General features: G+C 38.6%; 1 protein-coding gene across 2 annotated transcripts in view; it reads right to left on the bottom strand.

Moving 5' to 3' along the window:
* LOC110050326 (DNA polymerase epsilon catalytic subunit A-like) overlaps positions 1 to 21,413 on the bottom strand; it is a 48,224-nt gene that overhangs the window by 7,962 nt on the left and 18,849 nt on the right. Inside the window, exons 28-56 of one of the 2 annotated variants that reach the window (XR_016208274.1) lie at positions 21,209 to 21,278; positions 20,827 to 20,901; positions 19,787 to 19,876; positions 19,287 to 19,354; positions 17,837 to 18,032; positions 14,056 to 14,454; positions 13,449 to 13,571; positions 12,531 to 12,785; positions 11,276 to 11,482; positions 10,996 to 11,128; positions 10,479 to 10,575; positions 9,714 to 9,768; positions 8,956 to 9,039; positions 8,761 to 8,867; positions 8,268 to 8,313; positions 8,028 to 8,110; positions 7,281 to 7,362; positions 7,113 to 7,197; positions 6,645 to 6,717; positions 6,283 to 6,370; positions 5,031 to 5,206; positions 4,705 to 4,819; positions 4,498 to 4,563; positions 4,183 to 4,274; positions 3,723 to 3,812; positions 2,891 to 2,975; positions 2,008 to 2,090; positions 1,806 to 1,926; positions 841 to 995 (exon numbers count right to left, since the gene is read on the bottom strand). Coding sequence is in view for 1 of the 2 variants with exons in the window: in XM_089293268.1 (XP_089149394.1) it covers positions 876 to 995; positions 1,806 to 1,926; positions 2,008 to 2,090; positions 2,891 to 2,975; positions 3,723 to 3,812; positions 4,183 to 4,274; positions 4,498 to 4,563; positions 4,705 to 4,819; positions 5,031 to 5,206; positions 6,283 to 6,370; positions 6,645 to 6,717; positions 7,113 to 7,197; positions 7,281 to 7,362; positions 8,028 to 8,110; positions 8,268 to 8,313; positions 8,761 to 8,867; positions 8,956 to 9,039; positions 9,714 to 9,768; positions 10,479 to 10,575; positions 10,996 to 11,128; positions 11,276 to 11,482; positions 12,531 to 12,785; positions 13,449 to 13,571; positions 14,056 to 14,454; positions 17,837 to 18,032; positions 19,287 to 19,354; positions 19,787 to 19,876; positions 20,827 to 20,901; positions 21,209 to 21,278 (3,364 nt within the window). In the remaining variant the exon portion in view is untranslated. The remainder of the gene's footprint in view (positions 1 to 840; positions 996 to 1,805; positions 1,927 to 2,007; positions 2,091 to 2,890; positions 2,976 to 3,722; positions 3,813 to 4,182; positions 4,275 to 4,497; positions 4,564 to 4,704; positions 4,820 to 5,030; positions 5,207 to 6,282; positions 6,371 to 6,644; positions 6,718 to 7,112; positions 7,198 to 7,280; positions 7,363 to 8,027; positions 8,111 to 8,267; positions 8,314 to 8,760; positions 8,868 to 8,955; positions 9,040 to 9,713; positions 9,769 to 10,478; positions 10,576 to 10,995; positions 11,129 to 11,275; positions 11,483 to 12,530; positions 12,786 to 13,448; positions 13,572 to 14,055; positions 14,455 to 17,836; positions 18,033 to 19,286; positions 19,355 to 19,786; positions 19,877 to 20,826; positions 20,902 to 21,208; positions 21,279 to 21,413) is intronic. The other variant, XM_089293268.1, reaches the window with a different exon arrangement.

The following is a 21,413-nucleotide window of genomic DNA, read 5'->3' as shown; positions in this document are numbered from 1 at the left end:
CAAATAATTTTATGACAAATGTATGGATACCAGTAAAGAGAATTTGGATCATGTGTACTAAAGGCATCCGTGGTGGAGTGTCGATTGATACCCTCAATCTATCCTCAATTGACATCTCGATCAACGTCAACATCTCAATTGATGCTTGGTTGACACTAGATCAACACTTGATTGGCAGTTGGTCGATAGTTGACTGAGTGTTGACCAAGTTATATGTATCAATCGACACTTCATGGCATGTCTGCAAAAATTAGACGTAAGATCAGGGGTACTGATCGACACTCAACCGTAGATGCCCTTACTACACATGATCCGAGAATTTGTACATTTTCATTAAAGACATACAGGTACTTAAATATACAGGGAAGATGCTCTGTGTAAAATAAAGTTGGTACCAATTAGGAGTCTCAAGAACATCTTTCTCTCATAGTCATACATAACACAAGGAAAGGATTTAGTTTAGCCAATGTATTGCAAAATGGCTAAAATGCTGGAATATCATGAATCTCAGCTAGAAACAACTAATTATCAGTTACATTGATTGACACTTCTTAAACTCACTAATAATCCATCAAGTTAAGACAAAGATAATCACGACCGAGAATGAGGTTTGGATACCCGGTCTTCATTAGCATAGATTTTGAGGATTTTACTTCTCCATTTACTCCTTAGTTTTTGTTTCGATTGAGAAGATATATCAAACACTTGAGACAGTGTTTCATTGGCTATCCAACACCTCGAATTTTGTCAAAAATACTCTGCTCTGCGATGTATTTTCAACTCTCTTCTCAGTGTTTGGATATCCCCATGAAACACTGTTTCTCATGTTTGATATCTTACATCAAAATTTGTTACATGTCACTATTTTGTTTTACTTCATCATCAGGAGTAGCCACCAATTCATCACTGCTGTTCTCTAGATCTGCTGTGCCTTCTATAGCCTCCTCTTCCTCTACATCTTTAGGGAGCTTGCCTCGCACACCACCATGGTTAGCCTGGCAAAAAAAGGGTATTTTTACAGCTACATTTAATAATGATTCACTACTTGTGTAATAATTTGTCAGAACTAACACATTAGTTCTTGCTTTTTAGTCAACCCCCTCCAGTTACAACTGGAAAACCATAGCAAAATCTCAAACCTTAGGATTACACAGTGGCAAAATGGCTTTGTATGCCCTAGAAAGGTTTCTAGGGCTTTAGAGAAATGGGCCCCTAGGTTGGCTATTCAACTGGGCTATTCTTTCTGATCCTTTGGAAAAAGGCATCATACCAGTTGCTTACTCCTACAACAAAACCACCAACTTCAAAACTTTAATTGTAACAACCCCCATCTCTTCTTTACAAAAAATAAAAAATGAAGTCATCTTTCCTCCTGGTACTAAATATAAGATTTACTGTGCCTAAAATCATAACTTGAAGTAACATGAAGGCCCTCTGAGAAATTTATGTCTGGAGGAACAAAGAAAGAAAGCAATTTGCTTGACAAGTTGCTTGGATCGTGTGTACTAAAGGCATCCACAGTCAAGTGTCAATCGATACCTTCAATCCATACTTTTGATCAACACCCTCAATCCATACCCTTGATCGACCCTCTATCAACACCTCAGTTGACAATAAATCAACACTCAAGCCACATCATGGTCGACAGTCAAGTAATTTTTGATCGATGCTTATGAGTGTCAACCAAGCACCGATCAGGATGTCAATCAAGTTTCATTCAAAATGTTGATAGAATGCGGATCAAGGGTATCAATGGACACTCAACCGCAGATGCCTTTAGTACACATGATCCAGTTGTTCTTTACCTGGTCCATCCACATAAGATACTCCCAGCACGATTCAGGTTTAATCTCAATGCTATGAAACAAGTCCTTTTTGCATATACTATTAAGAATGAAATCCACATAGGCCTTGGCATCAGATACACTGTGAGAGAGTGACAAAACAATGTCATTTTTAGGTGTTGTGTGACATGACACTGTAGACACGAAAATGTGCTCTTCTTACCTTCTCTTCTTGGTGCAAATAATAATCTTGCTGAGGCTCGCAAATACAATGGTGGAACCAAGACGCTTGAATTCTGCAACAAGCTGGGGAAAAAAACAATATATATTGGAAATATTGATAGTTGGAACGTGTGCTTAAAAACATATCCTGTTCTTAAAAATCTTGGACTAAGTGGAGGCTTTTTAGAGAGGGAGTCACAAAAGGGGCAGTTTAGCAGAGAGGGGATTGTTCCTAGAGAGTGCACTAAATAAAGGAAGGATTACAAGAATTAGAGGTGATAGGAAGGGGATAAGAGGCTATAAGAGATGAGAATAAAAAAACAGCAGTTGGTTGTTTTATTAAATACAGAGATAGAGGTGAGAGGAGTGGTTCCTTAGAGGATGGCCTTGAAAAAGAAAGGGAATAATAAAGACAGGGCTTAGTAAAGTAGGAAAGATTGTTAAAGAGAGGATTAAGGGGGGGAGTAGTTATGAAAGAGTGAGGTTAAATAGAACAGGGGGTTATCAGATATGGGGTCAAATTGAGAAGAAGATCAAGATATAAGATAGAAGGAGTGGTAGTTTCTTGGTGAGTGGCCTTATATTGCAAGGGACTATAGAGGGGGCCTTAACAACATGGGAAAAACTTTTAGATAGGGGGAGGGGCTAAACATTGGGTAGCAGATATTAAAGAGAGGTTAGCTAAATGGAATGGGGAGGTTATTAAAATGGGGTCTAAAGACATAGAGGAAGAGTTATTGTAAGCGATGGACAACTAAAGGAGGAAAGGTTGCCAGAGAAGAGAGGTATATAAACAAAGGTGAAACACTGGTCCCATGAACCCTACTGGCTTGTAATAAAGGATAAAGATTACAGAACAAATAACTTGAGAATTGACATCACACCTGCATGTAAAGCTTCTTCATCATCCTCTGCACCATTCTACAAAGAGCTGGATCATACAGCAGAGCTGATGGAGATGACAGCCATCTGCAAGTGTACATAGACAATGCAAACTGAAGTTATCAAATGGTCTTCTCCTTCACATCTGATGTGGCAAGAGAAACTGCCAGGGAACCTTGGAAATGTTGGGAAAAGTAGAGGTAAAGTCTGCATACGAGTCAAGTGGCCCATCAGGCCGGAATGTATCCAGGATTCTGTAGCATGAAACAACTAGGAGTATTTCTACTATCCCCTGGATGGAATGCTAGTCCATTGCAGGGTTACCGCCAGCATTAAATTTGCCGGTACCTATTTATACACCTGGGTGGGGAGAGTCACTGTGAGAGTAAAGTGTCTTGACTTAGAACACAACAGAATGTCCCTAGCCAGGACTTGAATCTGGACCGCTTGATCCGAAGATGAGCGCACTAACCATGAGGCCACCATGCCTCCCACTTTGAAAGCAATACCATCATGGCTAAATTGACCAATCACTTTCAACGGACCAGACTTATAACATTGTCAACTGACAAACACTATTCACTTGACTCCGCAGATGACTTCCGCTCAGGTTGTAGAAACGTCAGTCACCAACAGCAGTTCTTTTCAGAACTACCCTCACGCAAATGATCCCACTATATGAACTATTGACCAATTGTTAATTGAGGGTCAACTGATCTATCAATCAAGTGCTGGTTGAGTGTCACCCGAGCATTGATTAACAATCAACTGCAGATGCCTTTAGTACACATGATCTGGTTTGACTATAGTTTGATGTTATGTTGGTCTTCATACCTGTAGAAATGCATCAACTGTGTATCTGCATTTAAGTTCTCATAAGTGGACACTTCATGTAACCAGCTGTGAACCATTCCCTTAAGGATTCTGCAACAAAAGGAGCACTTTTATTACACATGCTAATAAGAGATGAGTATGCTGACAACTGCTACAACCAATTAATATCATTTTCAGGACCAGCTCACAGGGTTCCAGGTAAGTTTTCAAGGTTGCGTGTCAACAAGGAACAGGGAAATTGCGACTACTCCCAACAAATTATTATATATTTTCTATTAATTTGTCTGGTCATGTAGCCAACCTTGTAGGGTCTTTACCCTGAAACCCCCCACTTATCTGGAACACTGGCTCATGCCAATCCATTCAGCTCCATCTTATGCTACCAATTGTTTCAGATCAGATTGGCTGATTACTGGTGTGAAACCTTAACAGTCATGAAAAGGGTATCAAATCTCATTACCTAAAGGCACTTGAGCACAAGGCAGCTTCGTCATATGTTGTCAAACTGGATGCCACGCTTGCTCCTCCTTGGACCAACTCCTCCAATGATGCCTAAAAGTTACAAAAAAATGACATGAGGTCACCGCATCTTCAGTAGTAAAGAAGACAACTGATATAGCTAAATTAAGCATAACTTTCTTTCTTTTTGATTGACCCAGTAGCACTATATCAAGGTAATGCTGTGGTTGAAAACTCTTCTACACATTGGCACATCAAAACTTCACATGTAATGAGTAGAGTGAGATTAAGGTACCTCACTGAATATGTTTCCTACCTGTGGCATACTGTCAAAGCTAACTCCTGTGACAGAACCTCCCTCAAAGTCATTGATGTGTGCAGACTGAAAATATTAACGTACAAACCAGTATTTTAAAAAGATAACACATCAACAAACAGAAGATTGATGCTGCTGCATGCTAAGACTCTTCTGAATGCTAAAGCAGCAAGAATGATAAGAAGCAGCTGTACATTCCACCCTTACTTGTAGCACAGTGTTGACAGCAAAACAGTCAATTGAGAGCTCCACACAAACTGTAGGGTAGCAGCCAGGATTGTTGACTTCAATATTCCCTCCCTCTTCAGACACCGCACTGAGCCTAACATTAGAAATGAAAAATCAAATAGCCAATAAATATTAAAAGATAACATATTGTTAACTAGTTAACTTTCAATCTGGTGACCATATGTTACGAATGCATTTTTCCATGATACTGGTGGCTAACCAAACATGAGGAACACAAACTGGAAGTGGCATTTTCTGACTGATACTTGTTTACTCAATGATCAAAATCATGTGGATGAACAAACCTGTTATCATCATCCTCCTTGCCGCCGAGATCAGGTCTGTCAGTTGGCGACATCCACAGCAAATGATTGTGCTTTTGAAGGTGACGAGCATAGAAAACATCTGCAGCAAACAGAGTGGGATCTGATGGGACATTCCCTACTGGAACATGAAAGTACTGTGCCAGTTCCAGTTGAGTCTGATGAAAAAATTAAACAAATCAATTATGTCTGGGCATCAGAGAAAGAGCAGTGTACATACTGATGGAGAAATCCTTCCTTTATATAGGTACATGAGGCTTATCAGTCCAGCATTTACTCTGGCTGTCAGAGCACTAAGTAAGCACTGCTAGTGTCCTAGTCCTGGTATGTTTTGTCAGATTTCCCTTACATTTTGCTTGTGCTCATTTAGTATCTCGGGAGAAGACAGTAATAAGTGTCTTCTTCTAGAATGTAGAATAACAACCCCAAAGGCTTTTACCTAGTTAGTAATATTGAACAGAAAACTTTTAAAAACTCTCTAAAATGACTGTAAATACATGGTAGATTTTTCATTTAAGGCCACTTTTTATTTGCCACTAGTTACAAACAAGAAGAAATCTGAAGCAAGCCTCCTCTCGAAGTAGCTTGTGGGAAAGGCTACTGGGGCCAAAACAAAAGATGAGAAGCCATATTCTTCCTGAGTAACAGTACTGCAAGGGACTGCGAGGTGAGACTCCAGATCTCTTATCATTTGTTAAGTGGTGAGTGAGCCACTGAGACTGAACAAGGGTTTGCAAAGAGCAATGGAAAAATACCTGGCTCTTCTTTGACCACACCATGTAAAATACTCAGACAAATATTCTTCCTACCCATTGTCATTTCTCTTGTTGAATTTCATAACTCTTTTGACCCTTATGTGCATAAAAAAGGTTAAGTCTGCATACAAGCCAAGTGGCCCATCAAGCTGAAACTTATCCCAGTTTCTGTAGCATGAAGCGACTAGGAGTATTTCTACTCCCCCCTGGATGGGATGCCAGTCCATTGCAGGGTTACCCCCAGCATCAAATTTGCCAGTACCCATTTATACACCTGGGTGGAGAGAGGCACCATGAGAGCTAAGTGTCTTGCCCTAGAACACAACACAATGTCCCCGGCCAGGGCTGGAACCCAGACTGCTCGCTCCGGAGTCGAGCGCACTAACAATGAGGCCACCGCACCTCCCACAATGTGTATGTGTATAGTGATCTCTTTATCACTAAAAAACCATAAGGACAAATATTCTGTTCAGACCAACCTGATAAAACATGTCCACTTCAAGATAATGATGAATCATCCTTCTTGCAGCATGACGCTGCCAGTCAAGAACATTGTGCTGAGCAGTACTGTAAGAAAAATATGTCATTGTCCACTTATATTACCATTGCTTACAGAAATTTAGTACCAAACAAAATAATAGGCATTCAAGTCAATTCTGTCCCTGACTCCGTTGAACATAAGTGAACAAAACATATACTGGAGGTTACAAAATAATGTAGTTAACACATTTACTGAGGCGTGCAACTCACTATCGCTGGGGTCACTTTGCCATGCTGAAATCCAAATATTAAAGCACAGCAAGTCAAAAGAAGTGATTTTGGGGGTCTATAATGTTCATACCTGTCACTGTATGGCAGACACACAAGAGGGAACTCTTGGAGACCAGGAATAGATGATGTGAGGTGACTGAGATCTAAAGAAGAAATAGATACAAAACAATAGTTTGTCATAAATCAACTGTTGATTAACAATAAGCTTTTTGAAAATTGAAAATAGGGAACTTTCCTTGGAGAAATTCTCAACAAACTCTTAGATCTGTTGTTGATATTTTTGAACTGGAAATTAATGATCATATAATTCATTGATGATAAGGATGACAATGTTTATAATAATTCACCTAGGACATTCTTTTCACAAGCAGATTATAAGGCATGCCAGAGTCATTTGCAAATAGTTTCAGAAAGCACGTCCCTCAACAGCACTATTTGCTGGAAATACAATTTTTTGTCATTACTGACTCCAATAAAATGACTATGAGTGACTCAAATCTAAATGGCTGTACCAATATGAAAATAAAATATCTTTTACCCCAAGGAGACTGAACCACGATCATTGTGGGTCCTCGCTTCTCTTCTTTGTAGTTCATGAGGAATCTTTGAATTGCTCTGTAGGTCTGTAAAGATGTACATCACAAAGAAATTAACTCCGTAAACATCGCAGTTTCAATTTTAATAACAGTCATGTTATACTTCATACCTGTCTGGAATCAGTATCAACTCTGACATCAAATGTAAAGTTCTCTGCTGGGAGAAAACTCACATCTCCATCCCTTTCCACTCTGTAGGAGACGACATTAGTTTAGTAAGTGAACACAACTGGGGCAGGCAAGTACATGTATGCTGGGTCTGACATGGGTCCCATTTGGAAAGGTTGAACTGGTCAATTGGGTCTAACAGATTGGACTGCTCAAATGGGTCTGACCAGGACAAGTCAAGTGGGGCAGGCAGGTCAAACACAGGTCAAATGGGTCCACAGCCCAGACTAGTTTAATAGTTTGGACAGGTTGGAGTGGTTTTATGGGTCTAATAGATTGGAAATTAGACTAGTCAAATAGGTACCATAGCCCAGACTGCTTTAATAGTTTGGACAGTTTGGAGTGGTCAAATGGGTCTAACAGATTGGACTAGTCAAATAGGTCTAATAGCCCAGACTGCTTTGATAGTTTGGACAGGTTGGACTGGTGGAATGGGTCTAACAGATTGGATTAGTCAAATAGGTTTTACCAGTTTGACTAGTCAAAATTATGGGGTAGACAGTTAGACAGTGTCAATAGTTTGAACAGGTTAGACCAGCGAAACAGCTGCGATGGGTTGGATTGATGAGATGGATCAGAAAGGTAAATGGTTCTTACAAGTTGGACCAGCCACATACACTCATAACAGACAACAGCACATGTCAAACACATCTTAGTTACAAGATTGTTTTTCGTTCTGGTCTTCATACCTTGCAGTTCTTTCTGTTTGATACAGAGATGACAGGTTGGGCATTTGGTTATTTCTCACTGCATCTATTACAAACACAGAAGCCTGCAGAACCAAAATGCAAGATAAAGGGGTAAGAAGTAAACAATAATTTTATTACTTTACATATGTTTTATCATTCAGGAAGAGGAGTGAGTCCTGCACTAGTCAAATGCAAGGAGCTTTAATTGCATTCATTTATTATCTTTATACTGAACCTCACCTTGCGAGAAGCAGGGACAAAGATAGCAAGTATAACACGATTATCTCTGCAAAAGATACCGGCAAGATAATAGTATCAGCGAAAATAAATAATTAAAAACCAATATCAAACTTACGTAATGTTCACAGAGGCATATCCATAGAATGGCTTGAAATAAATCACACTGAATTCAGAATGAAAATTGCCCAGTAGCAATGTTGGTTGCTTTTTGGTTGCAAAAGTGATAATTGAGCAAAAAACAAAAATCAGCTGAAGAGATATCAGGAGTTTGTAGTCTGGTGACAATTCACTGCATGACTACTAAACAGAAAAACAACTCTTGACGCATGCAGCCGTAAACTTTGCAAACTGTAACCTCTAATGAAGGCAGCCCTTAAATTTAGCTCATCATACATTCTAATGACTACTTCCAAACAAATCCTCAGTGATACAAAAAGACTGAATGAAACCAAAACAATGACCTCTACACAAGCTGACCAAAACAAAAACTTACGAGGAGCTGTGGTAGAAATACATTCTCTTGAGATTCGCATTTTCCATGTAAGAACATTCTGCAAGAGTCTTGAACTCCAGTTGGTCCAGATCGAATGTGTCCAAGTCCTAAAAGAGACAATTAATTTAACAGCTTTAGTTAAATCTTGTTAACATAACTGATGTTATGAAGTTCATAAATCATATCAGTACTGACCTTGCCATTAAAAAGCTTTGCAAAGATCTTGTTCACTTTACAAACACATCCGAGTTTGATTATTGCTCTCATAGACAGTGGCACCTTAAAGTTGAAAAATGTCAAATTTAATTATACTTGGCTCTATCATTAACTCATTTGTGAGTCAAAGTCAGCAAAGAGTGAATAAACCCAAGCATGGTTGTGACATGTGTAACACAAAAAGTTACAGTCAAAGGTCAAGAGTAAAGGTTAAAAGTTGAAAGTAAAGGCCACAACTCAAGAGTTAAAGTCAAAAGTCAAGATTAATGTCAAAAGTCAAGTATCAAGGTCACAAGTTAGGAAGATAATACAAAAGATCATAATTCTAAAATTTGAGTCAAATTAGGAAATATTTTGTTTAAATTGATTTACAAACACAATATACATAGGCAAAAACTAAACAAATAAAAAGAGGAAATAATAATATTACAGCATGATACTTACTTACTTACAGTACAATATGATTGTTCAAATTAGGAAAGATACTGTTCTTACTTTGAACAGTCCTTTCCTGGAACCCTTACAATTTATGAACAGGTGAAAGAACACCTTGCAATGTGGCATTGTATATTCAAAGCAAAAATGTTGGGTTGCCTCAAGAAACATCCAAAGCCATTGTTGATGGCACATCTTCTGAGAGATGAGCCATTAATTAAAGTAAGCAATGCAAAGCTTGAAATTTACTCTTCCAAAGATATCAAACACTTATAACCTAAACAATAAGGAAGGTTCCAAACCTGTGATTCATAAATTCCTTCAATGTCAGGAGATGACAAATCTGTAGCTAGCTCACTGTCAAAAGAAAAATTAATGCTTTAGAGTTAAACATTGTATTATTGATATTACTAGGAAGTTAAAAAGAAGAAAAAAAATCTGGACGGGTTTATAAAAATTTACCAAAAATCTGGTTTTAATCAATTCTTACAATGACAGGTTACTTTCTTTCCTTAGTGGCAAATTTTGTATGAGAAAGAATTGCTTGTTATAACAATGAATTCTGGTATTTTAGGGCTCAAATATCTTGCTATTTTATCACAATATTTTTGATGCTTTATCCCCCTAAACAGTTAGAAGTTCATCAGGCCTCACATTTTAGTAACAGGAAATCGAATCCAAACAATAATCAATGCATGAGACACGTGCAAATGAGAACTAAACAAAAATTTCTCAGTAGTGGCAACATTTTGTATATATACCAGGGTGCAAAGAAAACCAATTTTCGGGCATCAAGGACATTGTACAATAGATTTGCCCAAAAGTCATCACCGCTGGAACCCAAAAAGTTTCTTACTAGCATGATTAGCTAATTTAAAATCAATCTTAATACAATAATTTCATCTCTGTCAGTTCTTCTGTAATTTGAATTAACCAAAATATTTTCCAAAAAAATTTCATTAGCCCATTGGTCAAACAAAGGAAATAATCCACCAGTGCGATAGCAAAGTCCACAAGCCCCAGGATATTGGACATGGCTTTCTATGCATGCTGTATACACTCCTTACCTTGAGTGATCCCTGAATATTTTTTCAGGAACAGTATACTCATACAGGTTAAGAACTGTGTGAGATCGAGGAAGAGTGCGGGAAACTTTCCTCCATGCTGCAAGGACATTATGACAATGATATCAGAAACAGTCTTGTGTTACAGATGTCTTTACCAGAGCTGGAACTTACATCTGAATTATTAAGACATTCAAGCTTTTTTTGCTAGCTTTACTGGCAACTGCAGAAATGCATTGTGCATCTTTAACTGTGATCTTAACCTTCAAAAGGGATAATGCGATAAGTGAAAGCCAGACATCAATGCTTTTCTATTAGCTACAAAGTGGATCATGCACCAACAGCATCCGATCTCCCTTGTTGGGATTTGAAATAACCTTAAATGCAAGATCTGACTGTTTATTCTGTGAACAGAACTCCCAACTGCTGATCTCACAATCGTGGTGAGACTTTAATGATGTAGCACCTGTTTGGCATGTTTTATGGAAGCTATCGAAGTATGTGGACTGGCATGACTTACTTGTACCAGCTCCTTCCTTTGGGGTATGGCAGTTGACATAGAAAATCCTTGGTACATTGACTTTGATGGCATGGAGATCTGCTCCTACTAATGCCCACACTTTGAATGTACCTGGATCATTTGTCTCAGCAAACTGAAATGAAGGATAAAAATAAAAATTTCATGTCTGCACTTAATAAATAAAATTATAGCTTGAGCTGTTGTAAAGCAATGAGGTGACAAAAGCATGGAAGAAAAACAAGCCCATCTGCCCCTACACATCAAGATTACAAAATCTTACCTGAATTATCTGCCAAGGAGTGTCTACAAGAGACCTTGCTTGCTGTCTCATGAAGGTTGACAACCCAGTGGATGGGCCACGCCCAACTGCTAGTGTGCTTATCCCCATGGTGTCCGCCTCTTTCCGTAGGCGCTTCCTCTCAGCTCGCTGTTTGGACTGAAATTCCCACTTTTTCTTTTGAAATGCAAGCCACTTCTCCTTATCTTCCTGCAAGAAGAAATAATCATGTCATCCATACCAAACAGTAATTTCATTTTCCAGCATATTATGAGTTATTATTTCTGGTACATGAGGTAGAACTGATTCATCAAACAATGAGCAGCACTTTTCACATGGTATCTTCTGTTACTAAACAAGTGGGGATTTATTTTCCAGCTATCACATTGTTTAATTTTCTCAAAGATATATATCTTTTTAGACGTTTTGTTGTGTAGTATCACTGTATATTTTTTCAAGTTGTGCCATATTTTGACGAGCCCTTAGGGCGAGTCAAAATACAAGTAACAAGTAAAAATATAAAGCGATACTACACACCAAAACATCTAAGAAGAGATTTATTATCCAACTGCTGTAGTCAATAAATTTATCAGTGAAAGAGGGAGAGAGTGACAGTTTTGCGTGCACTGACCTGTCCAGCAAACAGGTTTTCTACTGTACAAACAACTGTACAATATCGCTGTATATTTGTACTGTTATTTGGACGGTATTCGCTGCAGTTGGATAATAATAGTTAATAAATGAATATTGGTTGGACTAACACTAGCTAGGCTATGCTTACTTTGGTAGACATACTAAACTAGATTAACCACACTAGACTAAATTTCCTTGCTTGACTATTCTAGAATAACTACCCTTGATCATCCTTGACCAATTATCCCAGACTAATTATCCTGAGTTGTGGGAGGCATGGTGGTCTCATGGTTAGTGCGCTCGTCCCCTGATCAAGCGGTCCGGGTTACAACCCTGGCCAGGACATTGTGTTGTGTTCTTGGAAAGACTTTACTCTCACAGTGCTTCTCTCCACCCAGTTGTATAAATGGGTATCTGCAAACTTAATACTGGGGGGTAACACTGCCATGAGCTAGCATCCCATCCAGGGGGGAGTAGAAATACTCCTAGTCAATTAATACTACAGAAACTGGGTTAAGCTCTGGCTGGATGGGCCACTTGGCTGGTAAGCAGACTTAACTTATTTATTCTGAGTAACATTCTTTGACTATCCTGCACTCAACTATCCTAGACTAACTGTCTTCACCTTGTTTGGTCCCCACTGGGGTGGCTCTCCAAGCACCTCCTTCCAAGTTTGTGACAGCTGTCCCTCACTCAGCTGTGAAGTGTTTTGACTCTTGCTCTTAAATGAGCTGCTTCCAAGCATCATTTGTCCATGCTTTCTCTTTGTGGCCACAGGAACACCAGTAAATGATGATCCTCTGCTGGCGATATCCTCTATGTCCAGTGATTGGCTATTGGGAGGACTGTGGTTTTCTTGATCGCTGTTGTTATCCTGTGGCTGTTTAGGTAACAAGTGCAAGAAAATAAATATCTTTGCCTAGTTTTGAAAACAGTGTATGAGAGTTCTATGCAAATGCAACATTTGATACTATGGACTTTCTTTTCTCTTTTTCTATGCAAAACCAAAGAACTGGAAGTTGATAAAGGTGGTGAGTTAATGAGGTTGATGAATCGAGCATTAGCCCTTCATCACAGGAAAGTGTAGATGTTAATCTTCATGTCAGATTCACTAATTCAGTAGTTCATTTACCTTTAGCAACTTCAAGTTGATACATACATGTAGCTATGTGTTTCACGTGCCTGGCAAAGAAGCCCACCAGTTTATTTAGAAACAAATACTGGATTACTGTGGATTACTGTGGTCAAACCTCATTAAAACATCGATTTTTATCAATTAGAGCATCGACTTCTCAATTCACCAAACATTATCAATATGTGATCATTTATCAAGCAGACAGTTAACAAGAAAAAACAAATCCTTTCCTAGGAGATATTTTGTCAATGTCTTGATGTGCCAAGAAATTGCCAGAACTAAAACTAAAATGAAAGGTATTGCTTACAGCCTTGTATATTCTGAACTTGGGACTAAAATGTTGACTCGATACTTCACTGCAAAGGCATGGCTGTCTATATTTTTGTCAAACAGATATAATATTCAGACCTTCTTCTTGGGAAGTGGTGCAAACATGGCATTGATTTTCTGCTGCTTGAAAACATCATTTCTCTCTAGCAGCCTCTTGTGTAACCAGTCTGGATGAGTGCAGCGTGGTACAGGGTTGCTTACCTGAACACAAACAAGACATTGTTTTTAATACTAACTGAAAAACAATTCTGATTTGCGAGGAGCAACCCAATTATAGTTATGTAACATGTCATTTAGTGGTTATAGCTGTATGCAGTGCAAGAGGTTGACATTTGGAACAGTTTTAAGGTTAAAACAAAAACATGCCTTAGCTGTCACAGTAAGTCAAAGAAGGCTCAAACAGACGTTGTAAGGTTCTAGCACTGTGCTATGATGCCACAAGGAGCTAGTGAGTAGCAGAAGCTATTTAAACCATTTAACCATGAAAAGATGAATATGTAAGAAGAAACAGACTCTTCTATATGTTGTGGTGCAATTTTGGCAATTGGTGTCATTTTCTTTCCACCGGTTCAAACTCTTTGCAATGGTGCGTATTTCAGTTTCCTAAGTTACCACAAAACGGCAAAGAGCTCAAGTGTTCTCTTTGTATTTTACCATGTGACTTCATAATAAGCTTTTTACATACCCCTTGCAATGCCGCTGGAATGGTAATAATCTTCTGGATGCAACTGTTCAACCTCTCAATGTAATATTGCCAGTCCAAGATATCTCTGATATCAAAGCTGCTCATTGACGCATCTTTCAGCCACCGTCGTAGGTAGTGTTTCTTGACACTGTCCTCTGTTTGGAATATTGCTAAGGGAATGGCTCTTTCAGTGACTGGCGATCCCTCTGGTTTCCTTGAAATAATGAAGCGGCAACTGAGGCCTTTGTCCTTGACCATCTGGTCTCCAAGAAATTCTGACAGCCTTTTTGCCGTACTAATTGATGTTGATTTTTGTCCTTCATAATCCTCAAGCTTCCTAGACATGCTGCGGTTCTCACAGATTAAGTCAAAGAGTTCACTGTCTGGCATGTTTGCTGCCTGAAAGATGACAATTTGTGAGAGAAGTGTGCTACCAGAATCACTACCAGAAGCTACAAGCATTACAAGGCCGACACATTTCATGATGATATTGCAAAAGCACCGTGGTCAATAGTTGATGTTTTTGATGAGGTCGAGGATAAGCTTCACGTATTCAATCTGCTTTTTTCTTCTATACTCGACGAACACGCTCCGATTAAAACCTTTAAAGTCCGCGGAAAGCCAAATCCATGTGTAACTGATAACATTCGTGCGCTGATGAAAACAAGAGACGATTGGCGCAAAGAAGCAAGAAAACGAAATGATCCTATGGCTTGGACGGCTTACAGAAACTTAAGACAGGAGGTTAAAAGAGAAATTAAAATTGCTGAACGAGAATTCTTCACAGAACAGATTCAAAGAAACCCAGGCAATACAAACAATATTTGGAAAGCAATCCGCCAAATAATTCCTAGAAAATCCAAATCCCAGCGAATCTTCAGCAAGGACAACAAAACTGTTGCAGATGAGTTTAATCGGTTTTTCGTTTCTGTTGGCCAGAGTTCCGTTGAAAAAATCCAGTCATTGGCTAATGAATGCAACATAACACTCAACCGAAATTATTTTGTCCCAAGACAATATCCTTCATGTGAGCAGTTTCATTCAAATACCGTAAGCAGTGGCAAGATTGAACGCATAATATCATCAATGCCATCAAACAAAGCCCCAGGGATCGACAAGATTTCTGTTCGTGTTTTGAAGGACTGCCTAAACCCGATTCTTCCAGTAATTACGTCTATTATCAACACTTCTATTGAAACATGCAAATTTCCTACAGCTTGGAAATTAGCTGAAGTGACACCTCTCCATAAAGGTGGAAACCACGAACTGGCAAATAACAACAGACCAATTTCTCTTCTACCAGTTTTATCAAAAGTGTGTGAAAAGGTCGTACATAATCAATTCACTTCTTACTTGCATTTAAACGACAGGTTAACAAAGACCCAAAGCGGCAACAAAAAATGGCACTCAACCGAAACATCTGTCATAGAAACAACCGACACTATTCTTAAAGCGATAGACCAGAAGATGTTGACTTCGGTAGTGTTCTTAGACATGAGTAAGGCATTCGACAGCGTCAACCACGAAACCCTAATTTTGAAGTTGCGAGATGTAGGCGCCTCAGACCCAGTTATCCAGTGGTTTGGTAGCTACCTTAATGATAGACGACAAGTGGTTCGAATCCATTCAACATTGTCAGAGCCCTTGCCCATAGTCTGTGGCGTTCCGCAGGGAAGTATACTGGGACCACTTTTATTTAGCATTTACACAAATGATCTTTCTTCAGCACCACAGAATTGCAGCGTCCAGAGCTATGTGGACGACACTAAGCTAGTTATATCCTTCAAAATGAAAGATACTGTAAACGCCTTTGCTGACTTAAGAGTTGATTTGCATAGAATAGGCCAATGGTGTTCCAACAACCATTTATTGTTGAACCCAAGCAAAACTAAACTCATGGTGTTTGGCAGCAGGCAAATGCATTCCAGACTGGACACTCCCAGCCTCACCTTCATGGGAAGAGAACTCGTACCGGAGCACACCGCTAAAGATCTTGGGGTGATTTTGGACAAGAACCTGACCTATGACGAACACATTACCAAAACTGTCTCCTCCTGTATGTCTTGTCTCGGTCAAATAAGCCGCACAAAGCATGTTTTTGACAAATGCACCCTACTAACTATTATAAATACTTTAGTTTTTAGTAAACTTTTTTATTGTTCGAACGTGTGGGCGAATACATCAAAAAGTAATATAAATAAATTACAAGGTATTCAGAATTTTGCCGCTCGAATTGCGACCAGTACACACAAATATGATCACATCACACCAGTTTTAAAAGAGCTTAAATGGCTACCAGTCGCGACTCAGTTATATTTCAGGAGCGCTATCATGGCCTACAAATGTCTAACATCTCGCGTGCCGGAGTATCTGTCTTCCCAGTTCAGTAAGCGAGGAGAAATAAGCGGACGTGCCACAAGAAGTTCACAAATGCTGAACATTCCTCTTTTTAAGTCTGCCAGTGGTCAGAGAACGTTCTACTACAGAACAGTCAGTATCTGGAACTCCATGGATAGCTCTCTAAAAACTCTCGAGAAAGTATCTGCTCTTAAGTTTTATCTTAAACGTAAACTTATCAAGGATTTTATAGATTCCTAATTCTAGTTAATTAATTTTAAGTCTGAATATTATCTTAGAGTTTTTAAGTAGTTTTAAATTATTATTGTATTGTCTTTGAAAAGCCTCTAAAGGGAAAGTCAATAAAGTATGTATGTATGTATGTATGTATGTATGTATGTATGTATGTATGTATGTATGTATGTATGTATGTATGTATGTATGTATGTATGTATGTATGTATGTATGTATGTATGTATGTATGTATGTATGTATGTATGTATGTATGTATGTATGTATGTATGTATGTATGTATGTATGTATGTATGTATGTATGTATGTATGTATGTATGTATGTATGTATGTATGTATGTATGTATGTATGTATGTATGTATGTATGTATGTATGTATGTATGTATGTATGTATGTATGTATGTATGTATGTATGTATGTATGTATGTATGTATGTATGTATGTATGTATGTATGTATGTATGTATGTATGTATGTATGTATGTATGTATGTATGTATGTATGTATGTATGTATGTATGTATGTATGTATGTATGTATGTATGTATGTATGTATGTATGTATGTATGTATGTATGTATGTATGTATGTATGTATGTGCTGATGATTCCTGCAACTGAAAAGTGGGCAGTGTCCCACATTGGCCAAAAAGATGGGCAGAAATGATTTTTACATTGCTTGCTTTAATTGAGCACCTTTATTTCCAAGAATTCACCATAGCAATGGCGTGGCAGCCTGGACGAAAAAGGAAAGTGGGATGACCAAAGACCACATGGAGAAGGACAGTGGAAAAGGAATGCAGACAAGAGGGGTGGGCCAGCTAAGTCAAAGCCAAGGGCACATCACAAGACAGGGCTGATTGAAGAGCAAGATTTGCAGCTTTATGCATCTCATGGCAGGGCAACACTAACTAACTGACTAATTCCAAGTGTGCCAAAATTCAAAATTAGAAAACAGTTATAATAACTCCCTCCAAAAAAGTGGATAATGGAAGCAAAAGGGCAAGAGACTACCTTGAAGTGTAAACCATGGCAAAAATAAAAAAGGTTTGCAGGATTGCTAAGGATCTTTGATGATATATGATTTTTGAAACATATTAACTGGGGAAAGCCATTTGAAACATCATCAGTTCTATTGCCATCAGCGCGACATAAGGACCTCAACTACAAATACTACCGACAATAATTATCTAACCTTGCTGTAAAGAACATCAAGCCAGTAGTTTGCAACTCTAGCTACTGCTGCATACACTTCATCTAGTGTGGTGCCCTGAAGGAAAGATTCAAACACAGATGACTGGAAAATCTTGACCAGCTGCAGCTCACCACGACGCTTCACTTCAAATCCTTTCAATTCCGCAAGAGAGCCATCATCATTAAACACAGCATACCTAGAAAAAAGATTAGGACAATTACATGTATCTCCGTCATCATCTTCAAGTTGTAATAATTGTGTAGATCTGGATAAATAATTTTAAGATGAAAAAGGTGTTGATCAGTCAGTCTCACAAGGTACTTGGAAAAGAATTCCCAACCTCTCCATATAGAACTTCAACCTGTGAGCAGCTGCCCTGTGAGCAGCTATAATGCATGAATGACGGGAGACTAATGAAAGCTATGCCAAATCACAAAGTTTTCATGATTGTGAGCTTTAACCTGTCTTTGCAAGGTCATCTGTTCAATTCCTGTGGGGAGCATTCCATTTGTTTTACAACTAGCTTAATAATATGGGTTATTGACCAAGTGTGAGGTCCAGATGGCTGGATATTGGTCAAGTTCTTTTTTTGCGAGTTTATGGACCGAGACGTAGTTGAGGTCCATAAACTTGCAAAAAAAGAACGAGGACAATATTCAGCCATCTTGACTGAACAAGCTTGGTCAATAAAGGATTTATTATATGGCTTTTGGGAAACTTTTTCTTGCAGGACACGGCGGGTAGTCCTGAGCGGGCAAGATAGTGCCATCTTGCCCACTCAGGTAGCCAATCACAGCACAGGATTTGATTCACCTTACCTGCTCCCGGAGCTAGCCGTATAATAAGTCATTATCTCATATCTCCACCTTGCCTGCAGTGCAGGCGTTTTCTGTGTTTCATGAATTAGTAGTATTAGGTCACGATCGAGTAGATTTACCCCCATGTTGGCATTTCTCTAACAAACAATGACTGCCGGCAGGCAGAGCATACTTGTGGAAGAACTTAAAACATTTTTCCCAATTAGTTTGTGTTGCTGTTCTTATACTTATCATCATTTTTTCCATGTAGTTTGTTAGATGGTTTAAATGATACTTGCAGAGTTCTTAAGTATATCTTAGCTTGCATCAAAATTTATAACAATCTAACTCAGGAGCCTTGTAGTGGCTTTGAATGGCAACTGCGATTCAAAACTAATGTAGGAAATGACCATGAGCATAAGAGTTAAATGACCTGATGGAATGTACATTTGAGTCTCTGCCAACACAGTGTGTATGCACTGTCATCAGCCCTCCTTCAGAAATTTAAGCTGCTTGCTTCTCCTGCAAGTGCATCAGGAAAAACTACATTTCTTCTTCAAAGCCATTTTGCAGACAGCATTAGGAGGGTACATGTATTCTTCATTGTTCAAAAAAATATTGATACTGCCAATCATTATTCTACTGGTTACTACCTTTTCTTTAGTTTCTTTCCTTCTTCTTTGGAGGCTGGAAGGATCATTGCCTTGTAGGGCCCATCAACCTGGCAATGAATCAAACTCATATCAGATTAGCCACTGAAATTATCAGAAATACTAGACAACTAGAATAAACCGGTGGACAATCCAATAATAGACATTCTGAAAATTCACGCCAATAAAACAAATCCCTGATGATCATTGATAAGAATTGAGTGTTTTTACTTGACATCACAGCAGCTATGTTCTGTTGGTGTTCCCAAACAATGAATTTCTTTCCTCTGAAAAATTAATTCTTTTCTTGTGTTAAAATTTGCTATTGTTGGGGCGTACCACTGTGGCCACTGTTAAAATACCCTACCAGCTACAGAAATCAAAAAAAATATTGTAATATGTCCTAACCCTTAAAAAATTCTGAATTTTAACTAAATCAGCAACTGAAGATGTTTTATATTTTTATTCACTTAATTAACAATACATGCATGAAGACAATTCACCTCAAAAAAGATGGAGTTCTCATGTCTAATTTCATAAGTCAGATTATCTGCATCTGTCAGTTCATGATACTGATCATTGGTGTAATGGTTCTGAAATCAAAGAACAAGGTCACAACAAATTTTGCTTCACTAGATTTCACTGATGAAGTGGACGACATTTTCAAGACAACCTGGTAAGAGATCTGAGCTCTCAAACAGCTATGATCAGAGCTTGAGATAAGGGTGCTACACTGCAATGCTGGGATTTTCACTTTTCGTGGGAATAAATACTCAATCTCTGGAAAGGATGCTAACTACAGGTGACCCCCCCTCCCTCTTCAGAATATTTGTTGACCAGTTTTCCATAACAATTTACTGCAAACATTACTTTCCAAGATGTAAAGGTACTATATATGTGAGTTTAGTCTCCAGCCAAGAGGAAAATACACAGATGATGCGTGGCAGGGATGAAACTTGCAACATCTTCAGTTCAAGCCAAAAGTCATTAGGACCTGGAACCATCCACAATCGAGTGTTGGTCGATACCTTTGATCGATACCCTTGATCAATACTTTATCAAAACACGACAGATGCCTCAGTTGACACTTGATCAACACCTCAACAGACATCTTGTTCAACAGTCAGTCGAGAGTCGACTAATTTTTGCAGACACACCATTGAGTGTCAATTGATACACACTCAGCTGACTATCAACTGACTGTCGATCGAGTATCAATCTGGTGTCGATTGAGATGTTTACCAAGTGTCGACCTGAGTGTCAATCGAGATGTCCAGCAAGTGTTGATTGAGATGTTGATCACGTGTTGATCAAGGGTCGATTGAGGGTATCAAATGACACTCGACTGCAGATGCCTTTATTAGACATGATCTGAACACTGGCCAGTAATATGGCTGACTAACTGCAGTGACAAATTATCTGAACTGTGAAAGCCGTTATTCATATTTCAAATCCACCCTCACCAGCTTAGGATGGATGGATCAATATCCACTGTGTTGGGGGTGGGGAGGGGTGAAGACAAATAGCTAATATTGATAAGTACCTTGACCATGATGTTCAACATGGCTCCAGGATACGATATTGCCACTTTACTCTTCTTAGGATTATTTGTTGTGATCTACAAACAAAACTTTTGTTAGTGCATATTTTGAAATGCAAATTATGCCAATATTCATGTAGATGCTATATATCAAAAAATGAAAGTAACTTGAATTAAGATGTTGAGCAGAAATGATGATAAAAAGGTATTACAGACAGATAGACAGACAGACAAAGAAACCTACTCTAAAGGAATTAGCATTGTCTCTAATAAAGACAGCACAGCCTCAGACATCACACAAATGAAACTTCATCCTCCTTTTCTTGCAAACCAAAGGTGCAATACGTTTTCAAAGGTAAGTAAAGAGTAAGCATGATATCATTACCTGGAAGTTTTCAGGGAAACTTGCAGGAAGAACACACCAAATTCCATCTGTGTCCAATTCCAGAGGGCGTCTAAAACCCAAGAAGTTCACCAGAATTGAATCAGTGCATACTGTAAACTTGTACATGTGAACATCAGCTGCTCACATATGACTAGATTTATGAAAACGTAAAAATGGTGCAAGACTTTTCTGCCTGATACCTGAC

This window comes from Orbicella faveolata, unplaced genomic scaffold (genome assembly GCF_042242905.1).
Source record: "Orbicella faveolata isolate gen_17 unplaced genomic scaffold, um_ofav_v1 contig_25, whole genome shotgun sequence".
Lineage (NCBI taxonomy): Eukaryota > Metazoa > Cnidaria > Anthozoa > Scleractinia > Merulinidae > Orbicella > Orbicella faveolata.
Note: the sequence above shows the minus strand (reverse complement) of the source record. Positions and strands in the feature narration are given on the sequence as shown.